The sequence below is a fragment of the Prionailurus bengalensis genome, chromosome E1 (assembly GCF_016509475.1).
Source record: "Prionailurus bengalensis isolate Pbe53 chromosome E1, Fcat_Pben_1.1_paternal_pri, whole genome shotgun sequence".
Lineage (NCBI taxonomy): Eukaryota > Metazoa > Chordata > Mammalia > Carnivora > Felidae > Prionailurus > Prionailurus bengalensis.
In genome coordinates, this window is record NC_057347.1 from 28,123,697 (window position 1) to 28,151,269 (window position 27,573).

Sequence of the window (27,573 nt, forward strand, 5' to 3'; positions counted from 1 at the left end):
CCCTCCCCCGTTCATGCTCTGTCTCTCTCTGTCCCAAAAATAAATAAAAAACGTTGAAAAAAAATTCCTTTAAAATAAATTCATAAAGAAATAAGAATATTTCAGAAGTTGGTCACCTTTATGAAAGGATTTGACATTCCAAAGAAAACTTAGGAACTCTAAAAAAGAAACTCATATCTCATAAGCAGAACAGATCTAGATTTTGTAGGGGTTGAAGCTTATACAATTTTGAGGGCTTCTCTAAGACAAAGAATACAAAATTAGTAGAATAAAGTGTCCTCAGCTCCACTGACATTATCTAACAGGATTATGCCTATGACCATCTCAATGTTACCAATGGGGGTGGAAATCTGATGGAAGAGATACTAGAATGGAAAAAGATAGTGGTCTTAACCAGTTGTAAATTTGTGTGTGTGTGTGAATTGTACCAAAAAAAAAAAAAAATCAACAAGCTTCATGGTTAATCTTCCTCTGATCATAAGTAAATGTTTTAACTCCATATACATTTCAGTGGTTTGTGTATAGGGAAATAGATATCTTACTAATGAATATTCAGATTAGCTCAACAAAATTAAACGTGGTATCATTCATAAGAATGAAAAGCCTTTACAAACATGTTTGTTGTATCATGTGTCAATAATAGAACTCCTCTGATAAACTATCTTAACTTTTAGTAGATATTTGAGGGAAATTCATAATAATTAGTGGGTTTAATATTTTAGGTGGATGCCAGTATAAAATGCCAGGCCAATCCACCTGAGAATATCTTGCCTTCAGAACAGATGGGATTCCTCATTTCAGAAATGGGCCCTGCTAGCAAGCCTAGTAAAGACACAGGTTTATCCACTCCAGCCAGATACAGAGAGCGAAGAAGCAACTCGCAGCAAGGAAAGTCCCCTGGTAAGGATTACTGTGCTCAGAATACTAGAATTAGAACCATGGTGTAAAATAAATGTATGAATGACAGTTTTTTTTTCTGAGCCTTCATTTTTTTTATTCATAATTGTATGATACTTATCACATTGCTTTTTTACATAACTGTAATTTTAACTCTATATGTGTTCTTAATTGTCCTTATAAAGTATGTAAAAGTTATTTTCCTAATATTGCATGTAAAAATTTGAGCTTTTGAAGACCTAGAACATATTAAGTAAAAACACAGGAATTTGGGTTATTTAACTTGGAGAAGGCAAAGATGAAGGGTGATTTAATCACTGCTTCAGATGCCAAAGACTTTGTAATTATTGATGTACTTGTTCTCTTATTAGCAGACTGTAGGATAAGAGGGAATATACTTAAAATTGTAGCAGTAAAGAATTAGATAGTCATTAATAACATTATCCTGAACACATTATGATAATAGTATCAAGAGTGGCTTTTGCAGTGGCATTGTTTTTCCTGTAATTTATAGGAACCCAAAATTAATGATTGTTTTAGGCACATAGAGTTGGTTCTATTGTTTGTAAGGCAATTGGACAAAACCATTTTTTAAGAAAATAGTAACATCTAATAAGACATGTTTCTTTATGTGATTCAAAAACAAGTCATCAGAGTCTTTAATGGCCAGCTTTAATATTCTCAAATTGTATGCATGTCAGAGGCATGCAATCCAGGTAGAATTAATCAGGTCAAACAATCATTTTAGCCATAAAAATTTAAAAAATATTGAGAAATTATTTGAGAATTTCTCCAGAAAGTAAACTAATAGTGATATGATCAAGATCTTGCTCAGACTCATAGGGTTCTTTCTGCAAAACACCTTTTAGGCAAAGAACTATCCCGATCACTACTCTTATTCATTGGACTTAGCTTGTACTGTCACTTTTAGTTGAATATATATGGTCCAATCCATGATAAAAGATTAAGAGATTAAGATTCCTTACCACTGGAGATGTTTAAAACAATGGCATAGACTTTGAAGGTGATTTAGAAAAGGACAGGAACTAATATTTGTGCATACCCATTTTTAATGCCATAACCAAACTTAATGAAAGTGGTATTGTCATCATTTTGAAGATTGCGAAGTTTAGGCTTGGAGAGGATTAATAACTTGTTCAAGGTCACACATTAACTAATGTAGCTAATATTCTACTCACAATCACTCTGTTGACTGTGTCCTTACATAAAGGACTGTGTCAAAACATAAAAGTTTTAAAATTTGATGTACTCCAATTTGTTTTTTGTTTTTGTTTTGTTTTGGATTTTGTTTTGTTTTGCTTTTGTTGCTTATGCTTTTGGTGTCATTTCCAAGAGATCATTGCTAAGTCCAATGTCATGAAGTTTTTCCTCTGTGTTTTATTCTAGGAGTTTTACAGTTTAGGTCTTACATTTAGGTCTTTAATCCATTTTGAGTTACTTTTTGTATATGATGTAAGATAAGGGTCCAACTTCATGCTTTTGCATGTGGATATACAGTTTTCCCAACACCGTTTGTTGAAGAGATGGTCCTTTCCTCATTGAGTGATCTTGGTGTCTTAGTGAAAGATCATCTGATCATATAAGTAAGCATTTGTTTCTGGTTTCTCTATTCTAGCCATTGGTCTATTTGTCTCTCTTTATGCTAGTACCATATGATCTGTTTAACCTCTCAGTTCTGCCCTTGTAGCACAAAACCAGCCATAGAGAATATGTAGATGAACAGTTATGGTGATGTTCCAGTGAAGCTATATTTACAAAAACAGGTGCAGGGCCCAGTTTAACCCAGTGGTCATAATTTGCCAACATCTGAATTAAACTAACAGCTTCTTTCTGAACAGCAATAATGGAAGCCAGAAAAGGGTAGAATCACATTTTAATATACTGAAAGAAAACTGCAACCTCAGAAGTCTCTACCCACGAAAATGATCATTCAAGAATGAAGGCAAGCCAATGAAGACATTTTCAGATAAACACAAAATTGAGCGCATGTGCCACACCAGATCAACACTAAAGGAAATTCAACTGGGTGTTCTTTTTTTTTTAAGTTTTTTTTTTCTTCTGAGAAAGAGAGAGAGAGCAAGTAGGGGAGGGGCAGAGAGAGGGAGAGAGAGGACCCAAAGCGGGCTCTGTGCTGACAGTGTGGGTCCCGACACAGGGCTCAAAGTGGGACTCAAACCCATGAACCATGAGATGGTGACCCGAGTCAAAACCAAGAGTTGGACACTTAACTGACTGAGTCACCCAGACACCTCTACAGGGTGTTCTTCAGGCAGAAGGAAACTGAGGTGGAGGTATTGATTAATATGGGCTTTGATGAATCAAGAGTAGGTACTGTAGTTTCTAGGATAATCACCAACACAATAGAAATAATCCAAAAGAAGGCAGGAAAGGGGGAAGGAAGGAAAAATAAAGAAGACAAGGAGAAAACAAATAATACAATGGTTGACCCAAATTCAACCAATACAATGATTATATGTAAATGGTTTTAAAAACTTTAATTCAAAGGCAGAAATTGCTAAAGTGGATAAAAGAGCAAACTCCTACAATAGACTGACTATAGGAGACACATAGGTTAAAAGTAAGTGTATGGGGAAAGATATAATATGCAAACAGGAAGTATGAGAAGCCTGGTATGGTTATTTTTAAATATCAGATAAAACAGCCTTTAAGACAGAGTATTATAAAGAGAGTCTGCTTCATAATGGTGGACAGTTAATCAGTGAAGCATATCAATTATAAATGTGTTTTTGTGTAGTAATAGGGCCTCAAAATGTATGAAACAAAAATTGACAAAAGGAAAAACAGGCAATGCCCCAATATAGTAGGATATTTTAATACACCGTCTAAGTAATTGATAGAATAACTAGGCAAAATATTAGTAAAGACATAGGAGATCTGAACAACATAATCAGCCACCTTGATTTAATTGGCATTTATAGAACACTGCATCCAACAACTACAGAATATGCATTATTTTCAAGTGCACATAGTACATTCACCAAGAGATGTCGTATACTGGGCCATAAAACAAGTCTCAATAAATTTACAAGAATTACAGTAATACAAAGTGTATTCTCTTAATATAACAGAAGTAAATTAGAAATCAATGACAGTAAAGTAACCAGGGAAACCTCCAATATCCAGAAATACAGTGACATACTTCTAAACCATAACTCAAAAACAAAATCTCAAGAAAAATTAGAAAATATTTGGAACTGAGTGACAATGAAAATATATCAGTTTGTGAGATGCATCTAAAACAATGTTAGCCGGGTGCCTGGGTGGCTCAGTTGGTTGAGCATCGGACTCTTGATTTTGGCTCAAATCATGATCTCGTGGTTCATGAGTTCAAGCCCCATGTGGGGCTCTGAGCTGATGGTGCAAAGCCTGCTTGGGATTCTCTCTCATTCTCTCTCTGCCCCACACCTGCTCGTACTCTCTCTTTCTCTCTCAAAATAAATAAATCAACATTTTTTAAAAACTTAAAAAAATAAAACAATGTTAGCATGAAGTGTGTAGCTTTAATATTAAATTAAATTAGAAATTTTAATATTAGAAAATATTAGCTAATATTAGAAAAGAAGTAAGATCTAAAATCAATGACCTGAAGTTTCAATATAAGAAACTAGGAAAAAAAAAAAAGAGGAAAGTAAACCCAAAGTAAACATGAGGAAGGAAATGATAAAATAAGAATAGAAATCAATGAAATAGAAAACAATTGAGAAAATTAACAAATATAAAACTGGCTCTTTGGAAAGATCAACAAAGTTGACAAGCCTCTAGCTAGACTGATCAAGAAAAAAGAGAACCCAAATCATAACTATCAAGAATGAAAAAGAGGGGCACCTGGGTGGCTTTGGTGTCTAAACATCCAATTTTGGGTCAGGTCATGATCTCACAGTTCGTGAGATCAAACCCCACATCAGGCTCTGCACTGACAGCTCAGAGCCTAGCGCCTGCTTCTAATTGTGTCTTTCTCTCTCTGTCTGCCCCTCCCCTACTTGTGTGGGCCCTCTCTGTCTCTCTCAAAAGAAACAAACATTAAAAAAAAAAAAAAAAAAAAAAAGAATGAGAAAGAGATTACCAGGGTGCCTGGCTGGCTCAGTTGGTGGAGCATGTGACTCTTGATCTCGTGGTCATAAGTTCAGGCCCCACATTGAGTTGTAGAGGCTACTTAAATAAATAAAACTTAAAAAAAAAAGAAAGAGATTGCCACCTCAGAATTTATGGATATTAAAGGAATAAGAGAATACTGTGGACAGTCTTACATCAATGAATACAAATGGAATAGACACATTTTTTGAAAAATATAACTTACCAAAATTCACACACTTCTATTAAAGAAGTTGAATTGGTTATTAAAAAATTTCCTCAAAATAAGAACAAAAATTATAGACCAATTAATCCTCTTGAATATAGATGCAAAAATCATTAACAAAATAGTAAATTGAGTCCAACAATATTTAAAAAGGATAATACTCTACAACCAAATAGAATTTATCTGAGGAATGCAAGGCTTGATTGATTTTCAAATGTTAAACAATGTTATTTGCTATATTAACAGAATAAAGGAGAAAAACTCTACGATGATTTTAAAAGATGCAGGGAAAACACTTGACAAAAGTCAGTACTTATTCATAATAAAAACTCTCAACAAAATAGGAATAGTAGAAAATTCCTCAAACTGATAAATAGCACCTATAAAATATGTATGGCAAAGATCATAATTAATGGTGAAAACCAAACTTTATACTTTAGAGACTGGGAACAAGGCAAGGATGCCTACAGTCACCACTTACATATTCAGTATTATACTGGTGGGCCTAGCCATTGCAATAGGAAAGAAAAATAAATAAAAGGCATAAAAATTGAAAAGAAAGAAGTAAAAGTATCTGTTGATGATATGATTACTTATATAAAAAAAATCTAGGGAATCTACAACAGAACAAATAAATGAATTTAGCAAGGTTTTAGGACATAAGATTGATATATAAAAAGCAATTGTATTTTAATAAACTAGCAGCACACAATTGGAAAATGAAATTAAAATACCAAACATTTACAGTAAAACCAAAATCCTAAGATACCTAGGAATAGGTTGAACCAAAGATGTCCAAGACCTCTACATTGAAAACTATAAATTTTGCTGAAAGAAATAAAAGAAGACATAAATAAAGTGGAAAGATATGCCATATTCATGGATAAGAAGATCCAACATTGTTAAAGTGACAGCTCTCTCTAAACTGATCTATAAATTCAGTGCAATCTCAATCAAAATTCCAGTAGACTTTTTTTTTTTAGTTTTTTTTTTTTAATTATTTATTTTTTGAGAGAGAGACAGAGAGACAGTGCGATCAGGGGAAGAACAGAGAGAGAGGGAGACACAGAATCCGAAGCAGGCTCCAGGCTCCGAGCTGTCAGCACAGAGCCCGACGCGGGGCTCGATCTCACGGACTGCGAGATCATGACCTGAGCCGAAGTCGGCCGCTTAACCAACTGAGCCACCCAGGCGCCCCTCCAGTAGACTTTTTTAAATATTATAATCTGATTCTGAGATTTAAAAGGAAATACAGGGGCGCCTGGGTGGCTCAGTCGGTTAAGCGGCCGACTTCGGCTCAGGTCATGATCTCGCAGTCCGTGAGATCGAGCCCCGCGTCGGGCTCTGTGCTGACAGCTCGGAGCCTGGAGCCTGCTTCGGATTCTGTGTCTCCCTCTCTCTCTGTTCTTCCCCTGATCGCACTGTCTCTCTGTCTCTCTCTCAAAAAATAAATAAAACATTAAAAAAAATTAAAAAAAAAAAAGGAAATACAAAGGTTATAGAGTTAACAAAGCAATTTTCAAAGGAGATTTTATCTGATTTTAAGACTTACCACAAAGTCACAGTAATGAAAATTGTTTGATATTGGTGAAAAGATAGACATATCTTTTCTATTTGTGAATGAAACAAAATAGTCCAGAAATAGATCCACACATATGTGGTCAGTTGATTTTCTAAATTTTTTTTTTTAACGTTTATTTATTTTTGAGACAGAGAGAGACAGAGCATGAACGGGGGAGGGTCAGAGAGACAGGGAGACACAGAATCTGAAACAGGCTCCAGGCCCCGAGCTGTCAGCCCAGAGCCCGATGCGGGGCTCAAACTCACCAACTGTGAGATCGTGACCTGAGCCGAAGTCGGACACTTAACCCACTGAGCCACCCAGGCGCCCCTGTGGTCAATTGGTTTTCAACAATGGTGCCAGGGCAATGCAGTAGAGAAAGGTAAGTCTTTTCAACAAAAATTAGCGTTGATCCATACCTCACACCATAATTAAAAATTAACTCAAAATGAATTACAGATCTAAATATAAAACCCAAATATATAACACTCCTTGAAAAAAAAGGAGAAAACCTTTGCTACTTTGGAGTGAACAAACCTAAATATAAAACTCAAACATACAAAGCTTGGTGAAAAATAACAGAAAGGCTTTGCTACTTTGGAGCGGACAAAGATGTCTTAGAACACAAAAACGTGATCAATAAAGAAAAAATTGATAAATTGGATTTCATCAAAATTTAAAACTTTTGCTCTTGGAAAGGCATCATTCAGAAAATGGAAAGACAAGCCAAAGTCTAGGAGAAAATATCGACAACACATATGTGAAAACAAAGGACACATTTAGAATATAAAAAGAACTCTTACAGTGCAATTCAAAAGTGGGGGGAATATATGAACAGACATACCACTAAGTGGTACAAGTGGTCAATAAACACATGAAGAAATGCTTAACATGTTAAATAATCAGGGAAGTCATTGGGAGTCACAGGGAGACATCACTACCTGCCCATTAGAATGGCTAAAATTTTTAAAGAAAAAAACAAGACCGTACCAAGCGTTGATGAGGCAGCTAGAACTCTTAATACACTGCTAGTGGGGAATAAAAATAGTGTAACCATTTTTGGAAACCATTTGGCAGTTTCTTAAAAATTAAATTAAGCATACACTCATCACAAGTTATGAATTACATATAAATTACAGTGTATCCATACAACAACAGAATAATATTCAGCAATAAAAAGGAACACATTATCAATACATACAAATCATTACGTTCATGTGGTCCTTGGGGAATATACATTTCTTTTCTTTTTTTTTTTTAACATTTTATTATTTTTTAAATAATCTCTACACCCAACATGGGGCTTGAACTCACAATCCCAAGATCAAGAGTCACATTCTTTATGGAGCCAGCTAGGCACCCCTGGAATATACATGGTTTCGGAGCAGTCCAGTTTTTGTTGCCTATATTTTGTTAGAGAGTGTGTAAAGGGTGTGAGGATTACTAAAGAAGCTGAACAGTCCTATATCTTAGCAGGGCATGTTTGTTATTTCTCTGGCATTTCAATTCTTAAAAAAAAAAAAAAAAAAAAAAAAGGTAGACTACTGATTTGTTTGCCTTTGTTCATTCCAAATGTGAGTTATAGCAGAGATCTTATTTAGGTAGTTTTTAAGCCTGAAAAGTCTGGTATTTGATTTACTGTCTGTACTTTGCTCATCCCTTTCATTCAACCTAATGGAACCTATATTGAGGTCATCTAAAAGAATGGGTTCCATTGGAAAGATAAATATTCTTAATCTGATCTTTGCCACAGAGCTCTCTCCCATTGTCTATCAGAAGTACTTGAGAAAAGCTTCAGGCCCTCTTACTATTATTTCATGTTGGGATAATGAAGTGGTTGGGTGCACAGTCCAAATTGCTGATCTCTAGACAATAGGTTATCAACTACAGGCAGAGAAGTATTCCCTTCTATCTTTGCGTGTGCTTTGGCTACCTCTAGCCTGAGTTCATCTCTTATTTTAGGACGTTGCTGAATGTGTCAAGAAACAACTAACACTGTGAATTTTGTCAGCCTTTTCCCTTATGGTTACTTGCTCACTTTGCATGTGGCCAGTCTTCCAGGGTATCACAGTAACAATTTTATCAAATGTTTTGACATGGGCTACAAAGATCACCAGTGTTCTAGCTAGTGTCTAGTGTCATAATTACCTGCTGTCTGACCACCAAGCTCATAACGTGTATTTTAATTTGAATAATAGCAGTACCTCACTTCTAGATTCCAAATTCCATATTAGTCCATGTATAAGTTAGGCTGCTGTAACAAAACAAAAAACTAGTAGCTTAAACAGTTTAGAAGTTTGTTCTTCCCTTATGATATATTCTGAGGATAAGCTGTCTAGAGCTGATGTGGCAGCTTTACCTCTCTCTGGTAGCCCTCAGGTGTTGCAGGGTTAAAAATGGCTCACCACTATATCAGTATGTTGGCCAGCAGGCTGCTATAAATATCCTTTCCTTTTATGAGCATAATCATCACTTATGCTCTCATCAGTTTGACTAGAACTTGGTCACATGGTCAAACTAGCTGAAGGGGAGCTTGGAAATGTAGTCTTTACCTGGGGACCATTTGCCTAGTTAAACAACACCATGATTTAAAGGAGGAATAAATATCAGGAGACAAGTAGAAGTTTCTGTTACATGGACTAAGAGAAAATATTTACAACAAAATACAAAGTATTCTATTCATCATACATAAAAACTCCTACAAATCAATAAGAAAAAGTCAACCCAATAAAAGTAAAGAAAATGATATTAATGTGCAGGTCGGAAGAAATAAAGTGGCCAATATGCTTGTAGAATGATGTTGAACCCCTCAGAGAAATCAAGTAGAGAAATGCAAATTAAATCAACCCAAAAGAGTTTTTTTTGATTGGCAAAACTTAAGCTGTTGATAATATCCAGGTTTGATAAAAGTTTAGGGAAAAAGGAACGTCTTAATACACTGTAACTGGAATGTAAATTTGTATAGCCTTTTGGAGGGCATTTGGCATTATTTGTAAATAACTAAAATGCTCATGTGCTTTGACTCAGGAATTCCAGTCCTGGCAGAGTTCACTGTTGTGTCATGTATGATAGCACAAATTTGGAAAAAGTATAATTGCCTAATAGGGAGCTAGATAAATTATAAAAAATTAATGTAATGAAATACTATGCAACCATTTAAGAAAATTAGCTTGATATGTTGTTACCTAGAAAGGTAGTAAGTGTTCATAACATGTGTTAAGTGGATGAGGCAAGTTGCAGCACAATATGTCTAGGACAGCCTCCTTTCTAAGAGGAAAAAAAGGAAGTATATACTATATAATTATAGAAAAAAGTATAGCAGTATATGATAAAATGGATTCATGTAATAGTGGTTACCTCTAGGAAAGTAGAATTGGAGGTGAAGAGAGGTACTTTTTTACTTTTCAGTTTGTGTATGAATATACACAATAGTAGGATTATGGGAAATTTTTACTCCCTTTTTGTATTTTTATAGATTTTTAAAATTGAAAAAAAATCCAAAAATACTAAAAATTGTTTAAATATTTTAAAGTATTCTTTCAGTGTAAATTTAAAACCATCAAAATAATAGGAATGGGAAATTAAAAAGAATATTTTGAAAAAATATTTATATCCCGGTTATTAACCTGACTTCAAGGTTTAGATATGATTGACTCAAGCTAACTGTATCCCCCACCTAAAATGCTTTTCCAAGATTTTTTAGAATTTCTAGGGCTTACAATGACTTTTAGTTTTAAATTTCCTGTTTCTGTTTAATTCCAAAGTCATCCATTTCTCACCTCCTACAGCTCTTCTCTCTTATCTGCTCCATGCTGTTCCAGATGTAGAACTTGGCCCTCTTCCTTTGGTTCCAACCTTTCCCCATGCATTTACATTAGGCATTTGTATGTGTTCAACTCCTTTCTGAAGTTTTGGGGAGGTAAAAAGGGTTTGCATTTAAAATACTGCATATAATTTTAGATGGAATGTTATCCACCTTTCTTTTTAAAAGGCTGTCAGTCACTTTGCCATTTTCTCACCTTTCTTTGTCACTAATCACTATGGCCTCTGCCATGTTGTCATCTTTACTTGTACCAGCACTGTATCTTCTCTTCTCTGGTCTTTTTTTCTGTGCCTTAGGGAGAGACGTTAGATATTTCCTCTATTTCCTAATGTCTTTGAGACCTTACTTTCTCCAACCAAAACAGCTTGTCAAGTATAGTCTCTACAGAGATAGTTACGTGCCCAAGAGGAACTCTGGTGCCTACTGTTAAAATAATCACTTCATCTCTTTCACTATTAAGGTTATAAGTGTAACTGATAAAATAATTAGGACATTATCTTTATTATCTCTTCATTTTCTTTTTTTCCTTAAGTAAAGACTTATCCTTTGGTCAGTGTTGTTGATAGCCGAGTCTTAATTGGCCTTGAATTCTTGCTGTGAAATAGAAGAGTTGTGACATATTAGCATTATTATGACAACTGGTCACATTTCCATTTATTAGGGGCAAGGAGTAAATTACTTAAGCTAGAACCTCTTTACTAAAAAGTTAGCTTTTGTAATGAGAGTGTAAGCAGAAATACAGTTCATGAAGTGCAAAATTATTCTACCTTGATAGAACTTAACCTAATGGTTGGCTTATGAAAACATGGCTATAAATCAGGTTCGATGGGATTAAAGACCTTAACCAAAGTCAGTTTAAGTTTTATGTACTATCTGTTAGAGTCTGTATAGCATAGCTGATACGAAGAAGGCTTTTGGTATTAGAAAAACCTTCTATTTATTATTTTTCTCCCTTCTTTACAGGTAGTTCCATGAGGGAAAGGCCTTTCTTTTGTTAAATGATGTATCCTCAGCACCTACAGTATTAGCATTAGCTGTGGCACTCAGTGTTTGTTGAATGAATGACATGCTTTTCCACCCCACTTTAATCTTACTGATGTACTTCAAAAAAAATCCTTGGAAAAAAAGCAATCTTTTAAAAAAATGTGGTAAAATATATATAACATACAGTTTACCATCTTAGCCATATTTAAGTATATAGTTCAGTAGCATTAAGTACATTCACATTGTTTTGCTCCCATTACCACTATCCATCTCCAGAACTCTTTTCATTTTGCAAAATGAAACTGTGTACTCATTAAATAATAACTCCCTATTCTTGCTCACCCCCAAGCCACTGGAAGCCACTATTCTACTTTCTATCTGAGCAATCTTTTAGTTAGTCACCAAAAGTTAAGTTTTGAACATATGAGGAGTCAAAGCACTCCTCAGGTTTCTTTTAAAAAGTACTTATTGAACAATTGCCTAGGGCTTGGTACCATACTAGGTACAATAGAGACAAGTCGTGTCCTCTATAGTTCTATTCTTCTGGAACCAAGAATTGTGGATGTCTTACTAAGATGTCATTCCATATCTCGTTATTATGCTCTGACATTTATTTTATATTTTTTTAATGTTTACTTATTTTTGAGAGAGGAGACAGCACAAGTGGGAGAGGGGCAGAGAGAGAGAGAGAGGGAGACAGAGAATCCGAAATATGCTCCAGGCTCTGAGCTGTCAGCACAGAACCCAACAGCGCAGAGCTCAAACTCGGAAACCATGACCTGAGCGGAAGTCGGACACTCAACCAGGCGCCCCCTGTGTTCTGACATTTAAAACCAAGATATGTTTGGTTATGAATTTTACTTTTTGTAGCCATTTATTTTCTGTTTTCCCCTTCTTTTTGTCTGGTCATTTCAAATTAATAGGAAAATATACATTAAAATTTTTTTTTAACGTTTATTTATTTTTGAGACAGAGAGAGACAGAGCATGAACAGGGGAGGGGCAGAGAGAGAGGGAGACACAGAATCGGAAGCAGGCTCCAGGCTCTGAGCCATCAGCCCAGAGCCCGACGCGGGGCTCGAACTCACGGACCACGAGATCGTGACCTGAGCTGAAGTCGGAAGCTTAACCAACTGAGCCACCCAGGCGCCCCGGAAAATATACATTTTTAGATAAAATTCACAAAACATAAAATTAACCATTTTAAAGTGCAAAATTCAGTGGCATTTAGTATATTCACAATGTTGTGCAACCTCTACCTCTATCTAGTTACAAAACATTTTCATCACTCCTAAAGAAAACCCCGTATTCATTAAGCGATTACTTCCAATTCCTACTCCCCCAAGCTCTTGGTAGCCTCCAATCTGTGTTCTGTCTCTGTGGATTTACCCCTTCTGGATATTTCATATACATGAAATCATGTAATATGTGACCTTTTGTGTCTGGCTTATTTTACTTAGCATAATGTTTTCAAGGCTCACCCGTGTCATAACATTTGTATCAGAACTTTCTTTGTATGGCAAAATAATATTACATTGTATATATATACCACAATTCATTTATCCATTCATCTGCTGACAGACATTTGGGCTGTTCTTACCTTTTGGTTATTGTGAATAGTGCTGCTGTGAACATGTGTGCATGTAGTGGAGTATCTGTTTACAAGTCTTTTGGGTATATACCTAGGAGTAGAATTGCTGGGTCATATGGTAATTCTATGTTTAACTATCGGCCAAACTATTTTCCATAAAAGCTCTAGCATTTACGTTTCCTACAGCAGTGTAGAAGGGTTCCCATTTTTTTCATATCCTCGCTAGCACTTGTTATTTTCCCCCTTTTATTATTGTTATGGCCATCCTCATAGGTGTGAAGTGTTATCTCATTGTGGTTTTGATCGCATTTCCCTAATGATTAGTGATGTTGAGCATCTTTTCATACGCTTGTTGGCCATCTGTATATCTTCTTTGGAGAAAAGATAATTTTTTTACAACTATTATAACAATATTCTGTTTGATGAAATCTTCTGTTTTGGTTAAAAATCTCTTGATTATAGCCCTAGTGAGTGTTACAAGTTGGTAAACTATGGCCTGTGAACCAAATCTAACATACTGCCTGTTTTTAAATGACCTGCAACATAAGCATGGTTTTCATATTTCAAAATTTTTTTAGTGCTTATTTATTGTTTTGAGACAGAGAGAGCATGAGCAGGGGAGGGGCAGAGAGCGAGGGAGACACAGAACCCAAAGCAGGCTCCAGGCTCTGAGCTGTCAGCACAGATACCGACTCAGGGCTCAAACCCACAAACTGTGACCTGAGCTGAAGTTGGATGCTTTTTAAAAAACTTTTTTTTCTTTAATGTTTTATTTATTTTTGAGAGAGAGAGAGACAGAGCACGGGTGGGGAAGGGGCAGAGAGAGGTAGACACAGAATCCAAAGCAGGCTCCAGGCTCTGAGCTATCAGTACAGAGCCTGACACAGGGCTTGAACTCACGAGCTGTGAAATCATGACCTGAGCCGAAGTTGGATGCTTAACTGACCGACCCACCCAGGCGTCCCATAGTTTTCATATCTTAAATGGCTGGAGGAAAATCAAAAGAAGAATATTTCATGTCACATAAAGATGATATGAAATTCACATTTCAGTGTCTATAATAAATGAAGTTTAGTTGAGCTGCCTCACATGGCAGGAGGGATGAGGGAGCTCTCTGGGATCTCTTTTATAGGGGCACTAATATCATTCATAAAGCTCCGCTGTCATGACCTAATCACCTCCCAGAGGTCCAGCTTCTAACACCCATCACAGTGGGGTTAGGTTTCAACATATGAATTTCAGGGAGTTAAACATTCAGTCTGTTGCATCCTGTGTTAGAAAGTTCTTGTTCTTAGCTTCTGATCTTTTCACAGCCCTGATCCTTGATGACCAGAGAAGCCCGTTAGAGAGTAAGGAGGTACTTGTGAGGAGGGCTCAAATTGACTAGTATTCAGTTTAGTTCTTACAGATGACCACATGTTTTTTTATTTTGATACTAAAAGGTTAAAGAAGTAATGATAGAAACCAAAGGTAAAATCCCTAATGTATCACTTAAATTTCAACTGTCGCTATCATTAGGACTATCTCCCCTCAGTATGGTTTCAACTCTCACAGTACATTATTTATGATAAAAATAAGGAAATTTCATGAAATCACCTCTAAGGACTCCTTTGCTTCCAAATTCTGAAATACTATGATTCTAACATTAACTGTTGGATGTCATTTTGTTGCTCAATATCTCATTGAACAGGGGCATCCTATATTCCAGAATTTATCAGTGCCCTTCTGTAACTGAGTTATTTTGAAGATGTCTGCCATGTTTTTTTTTTTTAATTTTTTTTTTCAACGTTTATTTATTTTTGGGACAGAGAGACAGAGCATGAACGGGGGAGGGGCAGAGGGAGAGGGAGACACAGAATCGGAAACAGGCTCCAGGCTCTGAGCCATCAGCCCAGAGCCTGACGCGGGGCTCGAACTCACGGACCGCGAGATCGTGACCTGGCTGAAGTCAGACGCTTAACCAACTGCGCCACCCAGGCGCCCCTGATGTCTGCCATGTTTAAGTAGGAACATGTCACACTTCAAACTTTCTTTGAGGTTTTGTTTTTTTTTTCAAATAGACTACAAGTTGATTAAATAATCCAGATTGTATTGATTTCAATAGATGTGTGTTTTGTTAGAAGGAGATGGTCAGTCACAATCTTTGCCATGCTGTGCATAGGCTTTTTTTTTTTTAATATATGAAATTTATTGTAAATTGGTTTCCATACAACACCCAGTGCTCATCCCAAAAGGTGCCCTCCTCAATACCCATCACCCACCCTCCCCTCCCTCCCACCCCCCATCAACCCTCAGTTTGTTCTCAGTTTTTTTTTTTAATTTTTTTTTCTTTCAACGTTTTTTTTTTAATTTATTTTGGGGACAGAGAGAGACAGAGCATGAACGTGGGAGGGGAAGAGAGAGAGGGAGACACAGAATCGGAAACAGGCTCCAGGCTCTGAGCCATCAGCCCAGAGCCCGACGCGGGGCTCGAACTCACAGACGGCGCGAGATCGTGACCTGGCTGAAGTCGGACGCTCAACCGACTGCGCCACCCAGGCGCCCCTGTTCTCAGTTTTTAACAGTCTCTTATGCTTTGGCTCTCTCCCACTCTAACCTCTTTTTTTTTTTTTTTTCCTTCCCCTGCCCCATGGGTTCCTGTTAAGTTTCTCAGGATCCACATAAGAGTGAAACCATATGGTATCTGTCTTTCTCTGTATGGCTTATTTCACTTAGCATCACACTCTCTAGTTCCATCCACGTTGCTACAAAAGGCCATATTTCATTTTTTCTCATTGCCACGTAGTATTCCATTGTGCATATAAACCACAATTTCTTTATCCATTCATCAGTTGATGGACATTTAGGCTCTTTCCATAATTTGGCTATTGTTGAGAGTGCTGCTATAAACATTGGGGTACAAGTGCCCCTATGCATCAGTACTCCTGTATCCCTTGGATAAATTCCTAGCAGTGCTATTGCTGGGTCATAGGGTAGGTCTATTTTTAATTTTCTGAGGAACCTCCACACTGCTTTCCAGAGCGGCTGCACCAATTTGCATTCCCACCAACAGTGCAAGAGGGTTCCCGTTTCTCCACATCCTCTCCAGCATCTATAGTCTCCTGATTTGTTCATTTTGGCCACTCTGACTGGCGTGAGGTGATATCTGAGTGTGGTTTTGATTTGTATTTCCCTGATAAGGAGTGACGTTGAACATCTTTTCATGTGCCTGTTGGCCATCCGGATGTCTTCTTTAGAGAAGTGTCTATTCATGTTTTCTGCCCATTTCTTCACTGGGTTATTTGTTTTTCGGGTGTGGAGTTTGGTGAGCTCTTTATAGATTTTGGATACTAGCCCTTTGTCCGATATGTCATTTGCAAATATCTTTTCCCATTCCGTTGGTTGCCTTTTAGTTTTGTTGGTTGTTTCCTTTGCTGTGCAGAAGCTTTTTATCTTCATAAGGTCCCAGTAATTCACTTTTGCTTTTAATTCCCTTGCCTTTGGGGATGTGTCGAGTAAGAGATTGCTACGGCTGAGGTCAGAGAGCTCTTTTCCTGCTTTCTCCTCTAAGGTTTTGATGGTTTCCTGTCTCACATTCAGGTCCTTTATCCATTTTGAGTTTATTTTTGTGAATGGTGTGAGAAAGTGGTCTAGTTTCAACCTTCTGCATGTTGCTGTCCAGTTCTCCCAGCACCATTTGTTAAAGAGACTGTCTTTTTTCCATTTGGATGTTCTTTCCTGCTTTGTCAAAGATGAGTTGGCCATACGTTTGTGGGTCTAGTTCTGGGGTTTCTCTTCTATTCCATTGGTCTATGTGTCTGTTTTTGTGCCAATACCATGCTGTCTTGATGATTACAGCTTTGTAGTAGAGGCTAAAGTCTGGGATTGTGATGCCTCCTGCTTTGGATTTCTTCTTCTTAATTACTTTGGCTGTTCGGGGCCTTTTGTGGTTCCATATGAATTTTAGGATGGCTTGTTCTAGTTTCGAGAAGAATGCTGGTGCAATTTTGATTGGGATTGCATTGAATGTGTAGATAGCTTTGGGTAGTATTGACATTTTGACAATATTTATTCTTCCAATCCATGAGCAGGGAATGTCTTTCCATTTCTTTAAATCTTCTTCAATTACCTTCATAAGCTTTCTATAGTTTTCAGCATACAGTTCTTTTACATCTTTGGTTAGATTTATTCCTAGGTATTTTATGCTTCTTGGTGCAATTGTGAATGGGATCAGTTTCTTTATTTGTCTTTCTGTTGCTTCATTGTTAGTGTATAAGAATGCAACTGATTTCTGTACATTGATTTTGTATCCTGCAACTTTGCTGAATTCATGTATCAGTTCTAGCAGACTTTTGGTGGAGTCTATCGGATTTTCCATGTATAATATCATGTCATCTGCAAAAAGCGAAAGCTTGACTTCATCTTTGCTAATTTTGATGCCTTTGATTTCCTTTTGTTGTCTGATTGCTGATGCTAGAACTTCCAGCACTATGTTAAACAACAGCGGTGAGAGTGGGCATCCCTGTCGTGTTCCTGATCTCAGGGAAAAAGCTCTCAGTTTTTCCCCATTGAGGATGATATTAGCTGTGGGCTTTTCATAAATGGCTTTTATGATCTTTAAGTATGTTCCTTCTATCCCGACTTTCTCAAGGGTTTTTATTAAGAAAGGGTGTTGGATTTTGTCAAAGGCCTTTTCTGCATCGATTGACAGGATCATATGGTTCTTCTCTTTTTTTTTTGTTAATGTGATGTATCACGTTGATTGATTTGCAAATGTTGAACCAGCCCTGCAGTCCAGGAATGAATCCCACTTGATCATGGTGAATAATTCTTTTTATATGCCATTGAATTCGATTTGCTAGTATCTTATTGAGAATTTTTGCATCCATATTCATCAGGGATATTGGCCTGTAGTTCTCTTTTTTTACTGGGTCTCTGTCTGGTTTAGGAATCAAAGTAATACTGGCTTCATAGAATGAGTCTGGAAGTTTTCCTTCCCTTTCTATTTCTTGGAATAGCTTGAGAAGGATAGGTATTATCTCTGCTTTAAATGTCTGGTAGAACTCCCCTGGGAAGCCATCTGGTCCTGGACTCTTATTTGTTGGGAGATTTTTGATAACCGATTCAATTTCTTCGCTGGTTATGGGTCTGTTCAAGCTTTCTATTTCCTCCTGATTGAGTTTTGGAAGAGTGTGGGTGTTTAGGAATTTGTCCATTTCTTCCAGGTTGTCCAATTTGTTGGCATATAATTTTTCATAGTATTCCCTGATAATTGTTTGTATCTCTGAGGGATTGGTTGTAATAACCATTTTCATTCATGATTTTATCTATTTGGGTCATCTCCCTTTTCTTTTTGAGAAGCCTGGCTAGAGGTTTACCAATTTTGTTTATTTTTTCAAAAAACCAACTCTTGGTTTCGTTGATCTGCTCTACAGTTTTTTTAGATTCTATATTGTTTATTTCTGCTCTGATCTTTATTATTTCTCTTCTTCTGCTGGGTTTAGGCTGCCTTTGCTGTTCTGCTTCTAGTTCCTTTAGGTGTGCTGTTAGATTTTGTATTTGGGATTTTTCTTGTTTCTTGAGATAGGCCTGAATTGCAATGTATTTTCCTCTCAGGACTGCCTTCGCTGCGTCCCAAAGCGTTTGGATTGTTGTATTTTCATTTTCGTTTGTTTCCATATATTTTTTAATTTCTTCTCTAATTGCCTGGTTGACCCACTCATTCGTTAGTAGGGTGTTCTGTAACCTCCATGCTTTTGGAGGTTTTCCAGACTTTTTCCTGTGGTTGATTTCAAGCTTCATAGCATTGTGGTCTGAAAGTATGCATGGTATAATTTCAATTCTTGTAAACTTATGAAGGGCTGTTTTGTGACCCAGTATATGATCTATCTTGGAGAATGTTCCATGTGCACTCGAGAAGAAAGTATATTCTGTTGCTTTGGGATGCAGAGTTCTAAATATATCTGTCAAGTCCATCTGATCCAATGTATCATTCAGGGCCCTTGTTTCTTTATTGACCGTGTGTCTAGATGATCTATCCATTTCTGTAAGTGGGGTGTTAAAGTCCCCTGCAATTACCACATTCTTATCAATAAGGTTGCTTATGTTTATGAGTAATTGTTTTATATATTTGGGGGCTCCAGTATTTGGCACATAGACATTTATAATTGTTAGCTCTTCCTGATGGATGGACCCTGTAATTATTATATAATGCCCTTCTTCATCTCTTGTTACAGCCTTTAATTTAAAGTCTAGGGGCGCCTGGATGGCGCAGTCGGTTAAGCGTCCGACTTCAGCCAGGTCACGATCTCGCGGTCCTTGAGTTCGAGCCCCGCGTCAGGCTCTGGGCTGATGGCTCGGAGCCTGGAGCCTGTTTCCGATTCTGTGTCTCCCTCTCTCTCTGCCCCTCCCCCATTCGTGCTCTGTCTCTCTCTGTCCCAAAAATAAATAAACATTGAAAAAAAAATAAAAAAAAAATTTATAGTCTAGTTTGTCTGACATAAGTATTGGCTACTCCAGCTTTCTTTTGGCTTCCAGTAGCATGATAAATAGTTCTCCATCCCCTCACTCTCAATCTAAAGGTGTCCTCAGGTCTAAAATGAGTCTCTTGTAGACAGCAAATAGATGGGTCTTGTTTTTTTATCCATTCTGATACCCTATGTCTTTTGGTTGGCGCATTTAATCCATTTACATTCAGTGTTATTATAGAAAGATACGGGTTTAGAGTCATTGTGATGTCTGTATGTTTTATGCTTGTAGTGATGTCTCTGGTACTTTGTCTCACAGGATCCCCCTTAGGATCTCTTGTAAGGCTGGTTTAGTGGTGACAAATTCCTTCAGTTTTTGTTTGTTTGGGAAGACCTTTATCTCTCCTTCTATTCTAAATGACAGACTTGCTGGATAAAGGATTCTCGGCTGCATATTTTTTCTGTTTAGCACGCTGAAGATATCGTGCCAATTCTTTCTGGCCTGCCAAGTTTCAAAAGAGAGATCAGTCACGAGTCTTATAGGTCTCCCTTTATATGTGAGGGCACGTTTATCCCTTGCTGCTTTCAGAATTTTCTCTTTATCCTTGTATTTTGCCAGTTTCACTATGATATGTCGTGCAGAAGATTGATTCAAGTTACGTCTGAAGGGAGTTCTCTGTGCCTCTTGGATTTCAATGCCTTTTTCCTTCCGCAGTTCAGGGAAGTTCTCAGCTATAATTTCTTCAAGTACCCCTTCAGCATCTTTCCCTCTCTCTTCCTCCTCTGGGATACCAATTATGCGTATATTATTTCTTTTTAGTGTATCACTTAGTTCTCTAATTTTCCCCTCATACTCCTGGATTTTTTTATCTCTCTTTCTCTCAGCTTCCTCTTTTTCCATAACTTTATCTTCTAGTTCACCTATTCTCTCCTCTGCCTCTTCCATCCGAGCCGTGGTGGTTTCCATTTTGTTTTGCATTTCATTTAAGCGCTTTTCAGCTCCTCGTGACTGTTCCTTAGTCCCTTGATCTCTGTAGTAAGAGATTCTCTGTTGTCCTCTATACTGTTTTCAAGCCCAGTGATTAATTTTATGACTATTATTCTAAATTCACTTTCTGTTATATTATTTAAATCCTTTTTGATCAGTTCATTAGCTGTTGTTATTTCCTGGAGATTCTTCTGAGGGGAATTCTTCTGCTTGGTCATTTTGGATAGTCCCTGGAGTGGTGAGGACCTGCAGGGCACTTCCCCTGTGCTGTGGTGTATAACTGGAGTTGGTGAGTGGGGCCGCAGTCCGACCTGATGTCTGCCCCCAGCCCACTGCTGGGGCCACAGTCAGACTGGTGTGTGCCTTCTCTTCCCCTCTCCTAGGGGCGGGATTCACTGTGGGGTGGCGTGGCCCGTCTGGGCTACTTGCACCCTGCCAGGCTTGTGATGCTGGGGATCTGGCGTATTAGCTGGGGTGGGTAGGCAAGGTGCACGGGGGCAGGAGGGGCAGGCTTAGCTCGCTTCTCCTTAGGTGATCCACTTCAGGAGGGGCCCTGTGGCAGCGGGAGGGAGTCAGATCCGCTGCTGGAGGTTTGGCTCCGCAGAAGCACAGAGTTGGGTGTTTGCACGGAGCGAGCAAGTTCCGTGGCAGGAACTGGTTCCCTTTGGGATTTTGGCTGGGGGATGGGCGGGGGAGATGGCGCTGGCGAGCGCCTTTGTTCCCCACCAAACTGAGCTCTGTCGTCCGGGGGCTCAGCAGCTCTCCCTCCCTTTGTCCTCCAGCCTTCCCGCTCTCTGAGCAGAGCTGTTAACTTATGACCTCCCAGACGCTAAGTCGCGCTTGCTGTCGGAACACACTCCGTCAGGCCCCTCCGCTTTTGCAAGCCAGACTCGGGGGCTCTGCTTGGCCCGCGAGCCGCCCCTCCACCCCGGCTCCCTCCCGCCAGTCCGTGGAGCGCGCACCGCCTCGCCGCCCTTCCTACCCTCTTCCGTGGGCCTCTTGTCTGCGCTTGGCTCCGGAGACTCCGTTCTGCTAATCCTCTGGCGGTTTTCTGGGTTAGTTAGGCAGGTGTAGGTGGAATCTAAGTGATCAGCAGGACGCGCGGTGAGCCCTGCGTCCTCCTACGCCGCCATCTTCCCTCAGCCCCTCTCTGCATAGGCTTTTTGAGCACAAGTTAACTTAAGGAAATACGTTTTGGATCAAAAATACCAAAAGGTAAAGGAAATTAGATTCAGTCATGCGCCTCCAATTTCTTTGATGATATCACTCTAAACTGAATATACCCAAATATTAATTTTATAGTAGAAGCTACACTCATTCATGTTCTCATGGGATGTTAACTTTCTGGTTAAGGGAAATTGAAGGTTTACAAGCAAAATTCTATTCATTCCTAAAGGAAGGACTTCTCATTTTGTAGCTATTGGATTATGGATGAGATTTCATTTAGATAATAACCCCCAAGCCCTAGAGGGTGCTCTTGGAAGGAATTAACATTCCCAAACAAGTAGATGCAATGCTCTTGGCCCTCAAGGCCTTTCAACTCTCAAACCAACTGAGCTACTGTGATCCCCAAATACTTACCTTCTCTGGTGAGTATGCAAGCTTCTCTTCTAAATGAAGTCATATAAACCTCTAGTAGCACCAGGCTAGTCTGTCTTTTCATATTTTTATTGGTCTCTATACTCTTTTAACTCCTTGATTGGCAGCTGTGCTAATGAAGGAAGTTCACTTTAATAAAATTACTATGTTTAGATGCTCATTATTAGAAACTGTGTGCCAAGTGCTATTTTAAAGCCCAATCATTAAGGTTAAGAGGGTTTGTTGTTCACACTACTTTACATAACTAATTCTGAGGCTATTAAAGAGCCACACAGGCTATTTCTATTTTAAACATGCCTATCTATGATGTGTTCTTGTCCATTATTTGAACCTATCAATATGGTAAAGTCTTAATAAGCAATGAAATGAATGACATTTGTTCACTGATTTAAAAAAAAAAAAGGGTTTGAGGCACCTCGGTGGCTTCATAGGTTAAGCCTCTGACTCTTGGTTTCAGCTCAGGTCATGATCTCACAAATTATGAGATGGAGCTTCGTGTCGGCCTCTGAACAGTGCAGAACCTGCTTGGGATTCTCTCTCTCTGCCCCTCCCTTGTGCTGTCTCTCTCTTTCTCAAAATAAACTTAAAAAAAGAGGGAGTTTGTTGCTGCTGTTTTTCAGTTTACCTCCCCATGTGAAATCTGTAGTTGCTTTAATAGCCTTTACCTTTGTCATTATCAAGAACTCCTACTCTGCTTTCAAAGCTGGGTTATAACTGGGTCTATTCATATTCCCAAGTCTTATTTTAATATGTTCTATTACCATTTGGCCTGTCCTTCCCCCTTCCCCCCCTCCCCCCCCCCCCCAATATGGAGCTGAGATGTTTAGAGAATAATCATTAGGTGTTACTCCTACATCTTCTGGTCGACTTTTAGAGATCCTGATGCCTAAGTAGCACTCCACACCAATTAAATCAGAATGTATGGGGGTAGGAGTCCTATGCATCAGTATTTTTTTTATTTTAAATCTTTTAGTGTTTATTCATTTTTGGGAGAGAGAGAGAGAGAGAGAGAGAGCACGAGCATGGTAGGGACAGAGAAAGAAGAAAACACAGAATCTGAAGCAGGCGCCAGGGTCTGAGCTGTCAGCACAGAGCCTGACACGGGGCTGGAACTCACAACCCGTGAGATCATGACCTGAGCCGAAGTCAGATGCTTAACATACCGAGCCACCGAGGTGCCCCTGCATCAGTATTTTTTAAAAGATCCTCCAGGTGATTCCAATGTGCAACAAGGTTTAGAAACCACTGGCTTTACTTAATAACCATGTAGACTTAGCGTAGAGGTTCTTGCTCCCAGTATCAATTTACGCCTCAGAATTAATTAGATGACCTTATAATAATGCACTTTAAACTATTTGGAAAAAAAGATGTTATATAAATATAACCTATCACTATTTTTGTTATTATATAGACTTTAAAGAAAGACTTTTGTGGTAAAATATACATATCATAAAATTTATCATTTTAACCATTTTTAAGTGTACAGTTCAGTGGTACTAAGTCCATTCACATTTGTTGCACAACCATCACCACCAACCACTTCCAGAACTTCTTCATCTACCCAAACTGAAACTGTCCGTTGCACAGTAACTCCCATAACAGCCCCTGGCAACCACCATGCCACTTTCTGTCTCTATACATGTGACTGCTCTCGGTAACTTACATAAGTGGAATTATGCAGTATTTGTCCTTTTGTGACTGACTGATTTCAGTTAGCACAATATTTTCAAGGTTTATCCATGTTGTAGCATGTATCAGAATTTCCTAATTTTAAAAGCTAAATAATATTTCAATGTATGTATATACCACATTTTATGTGTCCGTTCATCGGTCCTTGGACACTTGGATTGCTTCTGCCTTTTGCCTACTATGAATAATGCTGCTATGATCGTGGATATACAAGAAGCCAATTTTAAGTGATAAAATTATGGCCTTTCTCCCACTATAAGATGCTCATCTGGATAAATTGCTTGTTCTTTATGGTTAGGTTGTAGTGTAATTCACCAGATGAGATGACCTGCCCCTAGTGACTGATCTACGTTTTACAAAATATGGCAAAAATTAGCTATTGTTCCATATGCTTTCTGGATTTTCACAAATATGGTGGTAGAATTATTTTGTTGAATCAGCTCTCTTGCCCAGTCTGTGGATCAGTCCCACAGAGGCTGTGTTCTAGAAATACAGTGACAAAAGTCTGTGTCTAGAATGAAATAAAGGACTTATGCTATATAGTTTAGTTTAATTTCATTCCCAAATGCTACTATGGCAAAATCGTAAGCTTCAAAACAAACCTAGAAAGGTTGGTTCCCCTAGAAATTATAAACTAGAAGTCTGTATGTTGCTCTGGAAGTTGTAAACTAATTAGCTTGAGTCTAGAAGCCACAGTAAGATCCTCTGACTTCTGCCTGTGTTACTCAGGCCATTTAGCTCTACTCCCATACATGGCCTCTTTGTATTACAAAACCTAGTACTTGAGCTGAGAGTTCAGTTTTTTAGTTCTTTCCATTCTTAGTGGACCCTTTTTGTCTCTTGACCTCCATGAAGGGTATGCTTTCTTTTTTACAGACAGTTCAGGTAGGTGTTTCTTCTGCAAGAGATCAGCTGTGTTGTCAGTAAGGGGAAATTGTATGGAGTCAATCAACTTTGGAAAAGTAGTGATTATTTATTTTAACATTGTGTTTCTGAAGGCATTATTTTCTCATATTCCCACAACCCACCCACCCACTCATCTTTATAGGATCAAAGAAATGAATTTTCATTTGTGTGTGTATATTTCACTTTGATCACTTTGACACTTTTCCTTAATTTTTCACTTATAATAAAAAGCAGTTGAAGTGAAAAGAGGCTTAGCTGCATCATTGAAAAGATAGCAACTGTACACTTTTTGGTCTCACTGGGTTAACAACTGGGCTGCATCTGTGTTCCTTAGAGATACAGGAATGTCCCAAAACTGAGATCATAGAATTTTAGAACCAATTCTACACTTAACCACGAGCAACTTGTTCTTCTTGTCTGAAGACTGGTCTATCAAACTCTCCAATCTGAGAGGCCAAGAGTGAGTAAACAAATCTTCTTTCTTTCTAGATCTTCATCTGCTGGTGGACGTGGCCTGCAAACAGGAGCACTTTCCAAAGGAGGAGGAATTAAAAGAGTGAGGAATGGAGGACATACGTGACATTGTGCACTAGCTGTAGCTGAGGGCAGACTAGCCTTGCACATGACACACTGTTCGGAGTTTTTCAGTTCTGTTAAGGAAAAAAAAAGTATTTTTGTTTTGTTAATTGAGAATTTTGTTAATTGAGAATTGGGATTTTGGTATTTACTACAGCTTTTCAGTTCAGATTATTTACCTTGACAAACTATTAAACATCTAGCAGCCTTTTTTTTTTTTTTTGCACCCAGATCCCTTTCAAATGGAAAGTCCTGGCCTTCTGTTACAGTCAAGAAGCATCTAAAAACTGCTGCATCTATGGTACTGGAGAATAATCTGTGTGTGTGTGTGTTGATTTGCTGTCTTGCCACTCTCAAACTTTAGTCAGCACAATTCCAGAGGGGGAGTTCAGTCTATCTGTTTCAAGTCACACTGTGATCCTTCTAGAGAAGACTGTGCGAAACAAAGGCATGTGAGGTCACCAAGATCGCAGGTCTAAATGGGTCAGGGATTCCAGGGAAGAAACTCTGAGAAAGAGCTAATTTTCTAACTGATTAACCAGGAAATGCTCTTACTTCCTAACCCAACATTCTGTTTCAAAAGCGAGGCACCTGGACTTGGACCATCCATCACACTTAACAGCTCCTGATTGTTTTATATTAATGGGAGCATTCTTCTATTTTCATATCTTTCTTTAATTTTAACGATACATTATCGATACGATACGATTACATTAAATGGTAAGAAGGTTTTGTTATATATCACTTATTTAAATGTCTTCTAAAATTTTTTTAATTTGTTTAATATATTTATAAATGCTGGTAGAGTTAAAAGTTTTAAAGCTTTATATTTTTATTAAGATTGCACAATAGAAAGATAAAGGATGCATGTGTAAGATATTTATTTTGAAGGGGAAATGTGTGAACAAAAACATTAAGAGATTTAACACTGTTTTCTTACTTTAGATTTTTTACATTTGGTACATGTAAATTCTCATCTATATATACTGTGTGCAAAATTTTGGGAAAACCTGATCAGTCATTTAACAGAAGCTATACCTCTGACATTTGTAATAGTTTATGTCTGGTTTAAGCTTCTGAGAGAATTTTGGATAGTGGGATATACCATAACATTTTTATTTTATCCCCTCTGCAGGATTCTAAATTCAAGTAGTAGGATTGTGGGACCGGTTTTTAGGAGAGGTATCTTGGGTGTCCACTTTCTGTGGTTGATCCCTCACTTGCTCATCTAGTGATAGCAAGAAACTTTATGATTTTAAAGTCTTTTACACTGACTAGAACTTTCTTATTGGATTCTGCTTTGGTTGTCCTAATAAGAATTGCAGAAACAAAAGGAAAGTGTAGGAATATGAAACTAATTAAAAAGAAAAGGCACTTACTTAGTGATATGACATAAATACTATGCTAGTCATTGTGGGTGTAACAATTCATCTCTTAAATTGCATTGTGCCTTCCCAATGATGTCAAACCATAGACATGTTAACAGAGATAGTAGTTTTTTGGAAAAGGATGAGTTCTGTATTGGTCTGCAGTGACTCAGTTTAGATATGAAAGTAGGTTCTGAAAAGTGACCTGTTTGGTCCATCTGATTAGATTAGTTGATGTCCACGTGATGGGCATTTATTAATCTTTATTAGCAAGGTTTAAGAAAGGTGAACAGATTATCAAGACTCCTCCATCTTTTGGCCAGACTATGTATTTTGGCAGAGTATGTGAAGAGGAGACCCAATTTCCAAATGAAGGAACTTTGCCTTTTCTCTGTCATGTTGAGAAGCTGACAAACTGTGTAGGTGACATTCCTTCCCTTAATATGCCTTTTTAGCTTTGTATCTGTTGAAAGAGATAATATCCTTTGAGGAACATATGTCAAGCAGAAACCTTGGCATGGCTTAATTAATGAAATGCCTTTATCAGCTTTCCAAACTTTTTTATATGTGAATACAACAGACCAAGGAGCTGGATCTCCTGTTATACTCACATGCCTGCTATCTATCAACTAAAGCTATCATCGCTGACTTGGGAAAAATGTCAGAAGATAAAATAAAATCTTTGTGTGAATTGGCCAGTAGGGTCTGACGCATACTAACAAGGTTTCTGACTAGCTCCTCAGTATTTCAGCACCTTAAGCACAATAAATTTCAATCAGTCAACAATAAAGTGAGTGTTTCAACTGGA

General features: G+C 37.9%; 1 protein-coding gene across 2 annotated transcripts in view; it reads left to right on the top strand.

The window, feature by feature from the left end:
* The window catches only part of HSF5 (heat shock transcription factor 5), a 50,203-nt gene extending 22,630 nt beyond the window's left edge, over nucleotides 1-27,573 (top strand). For both annotated transcript variants that reach the window (XM_043583941.1, XM_043583939.1), the window contains exons 5-6: nucleotides 723-900; nucleotides 25,312-27,573. In XM_043583941.1, the coding sequence (XP_043439876.1) occupies nucleotides 723-900; nucleotides 25,312-25,382 (249 nt within the window). In that variant the 3' untranslated portion in view covers nucleotides 25,383-27,573. The remainder of the gene's footprint in view (nucleotides 1-722; nucleotides 901-25,311) is intronic.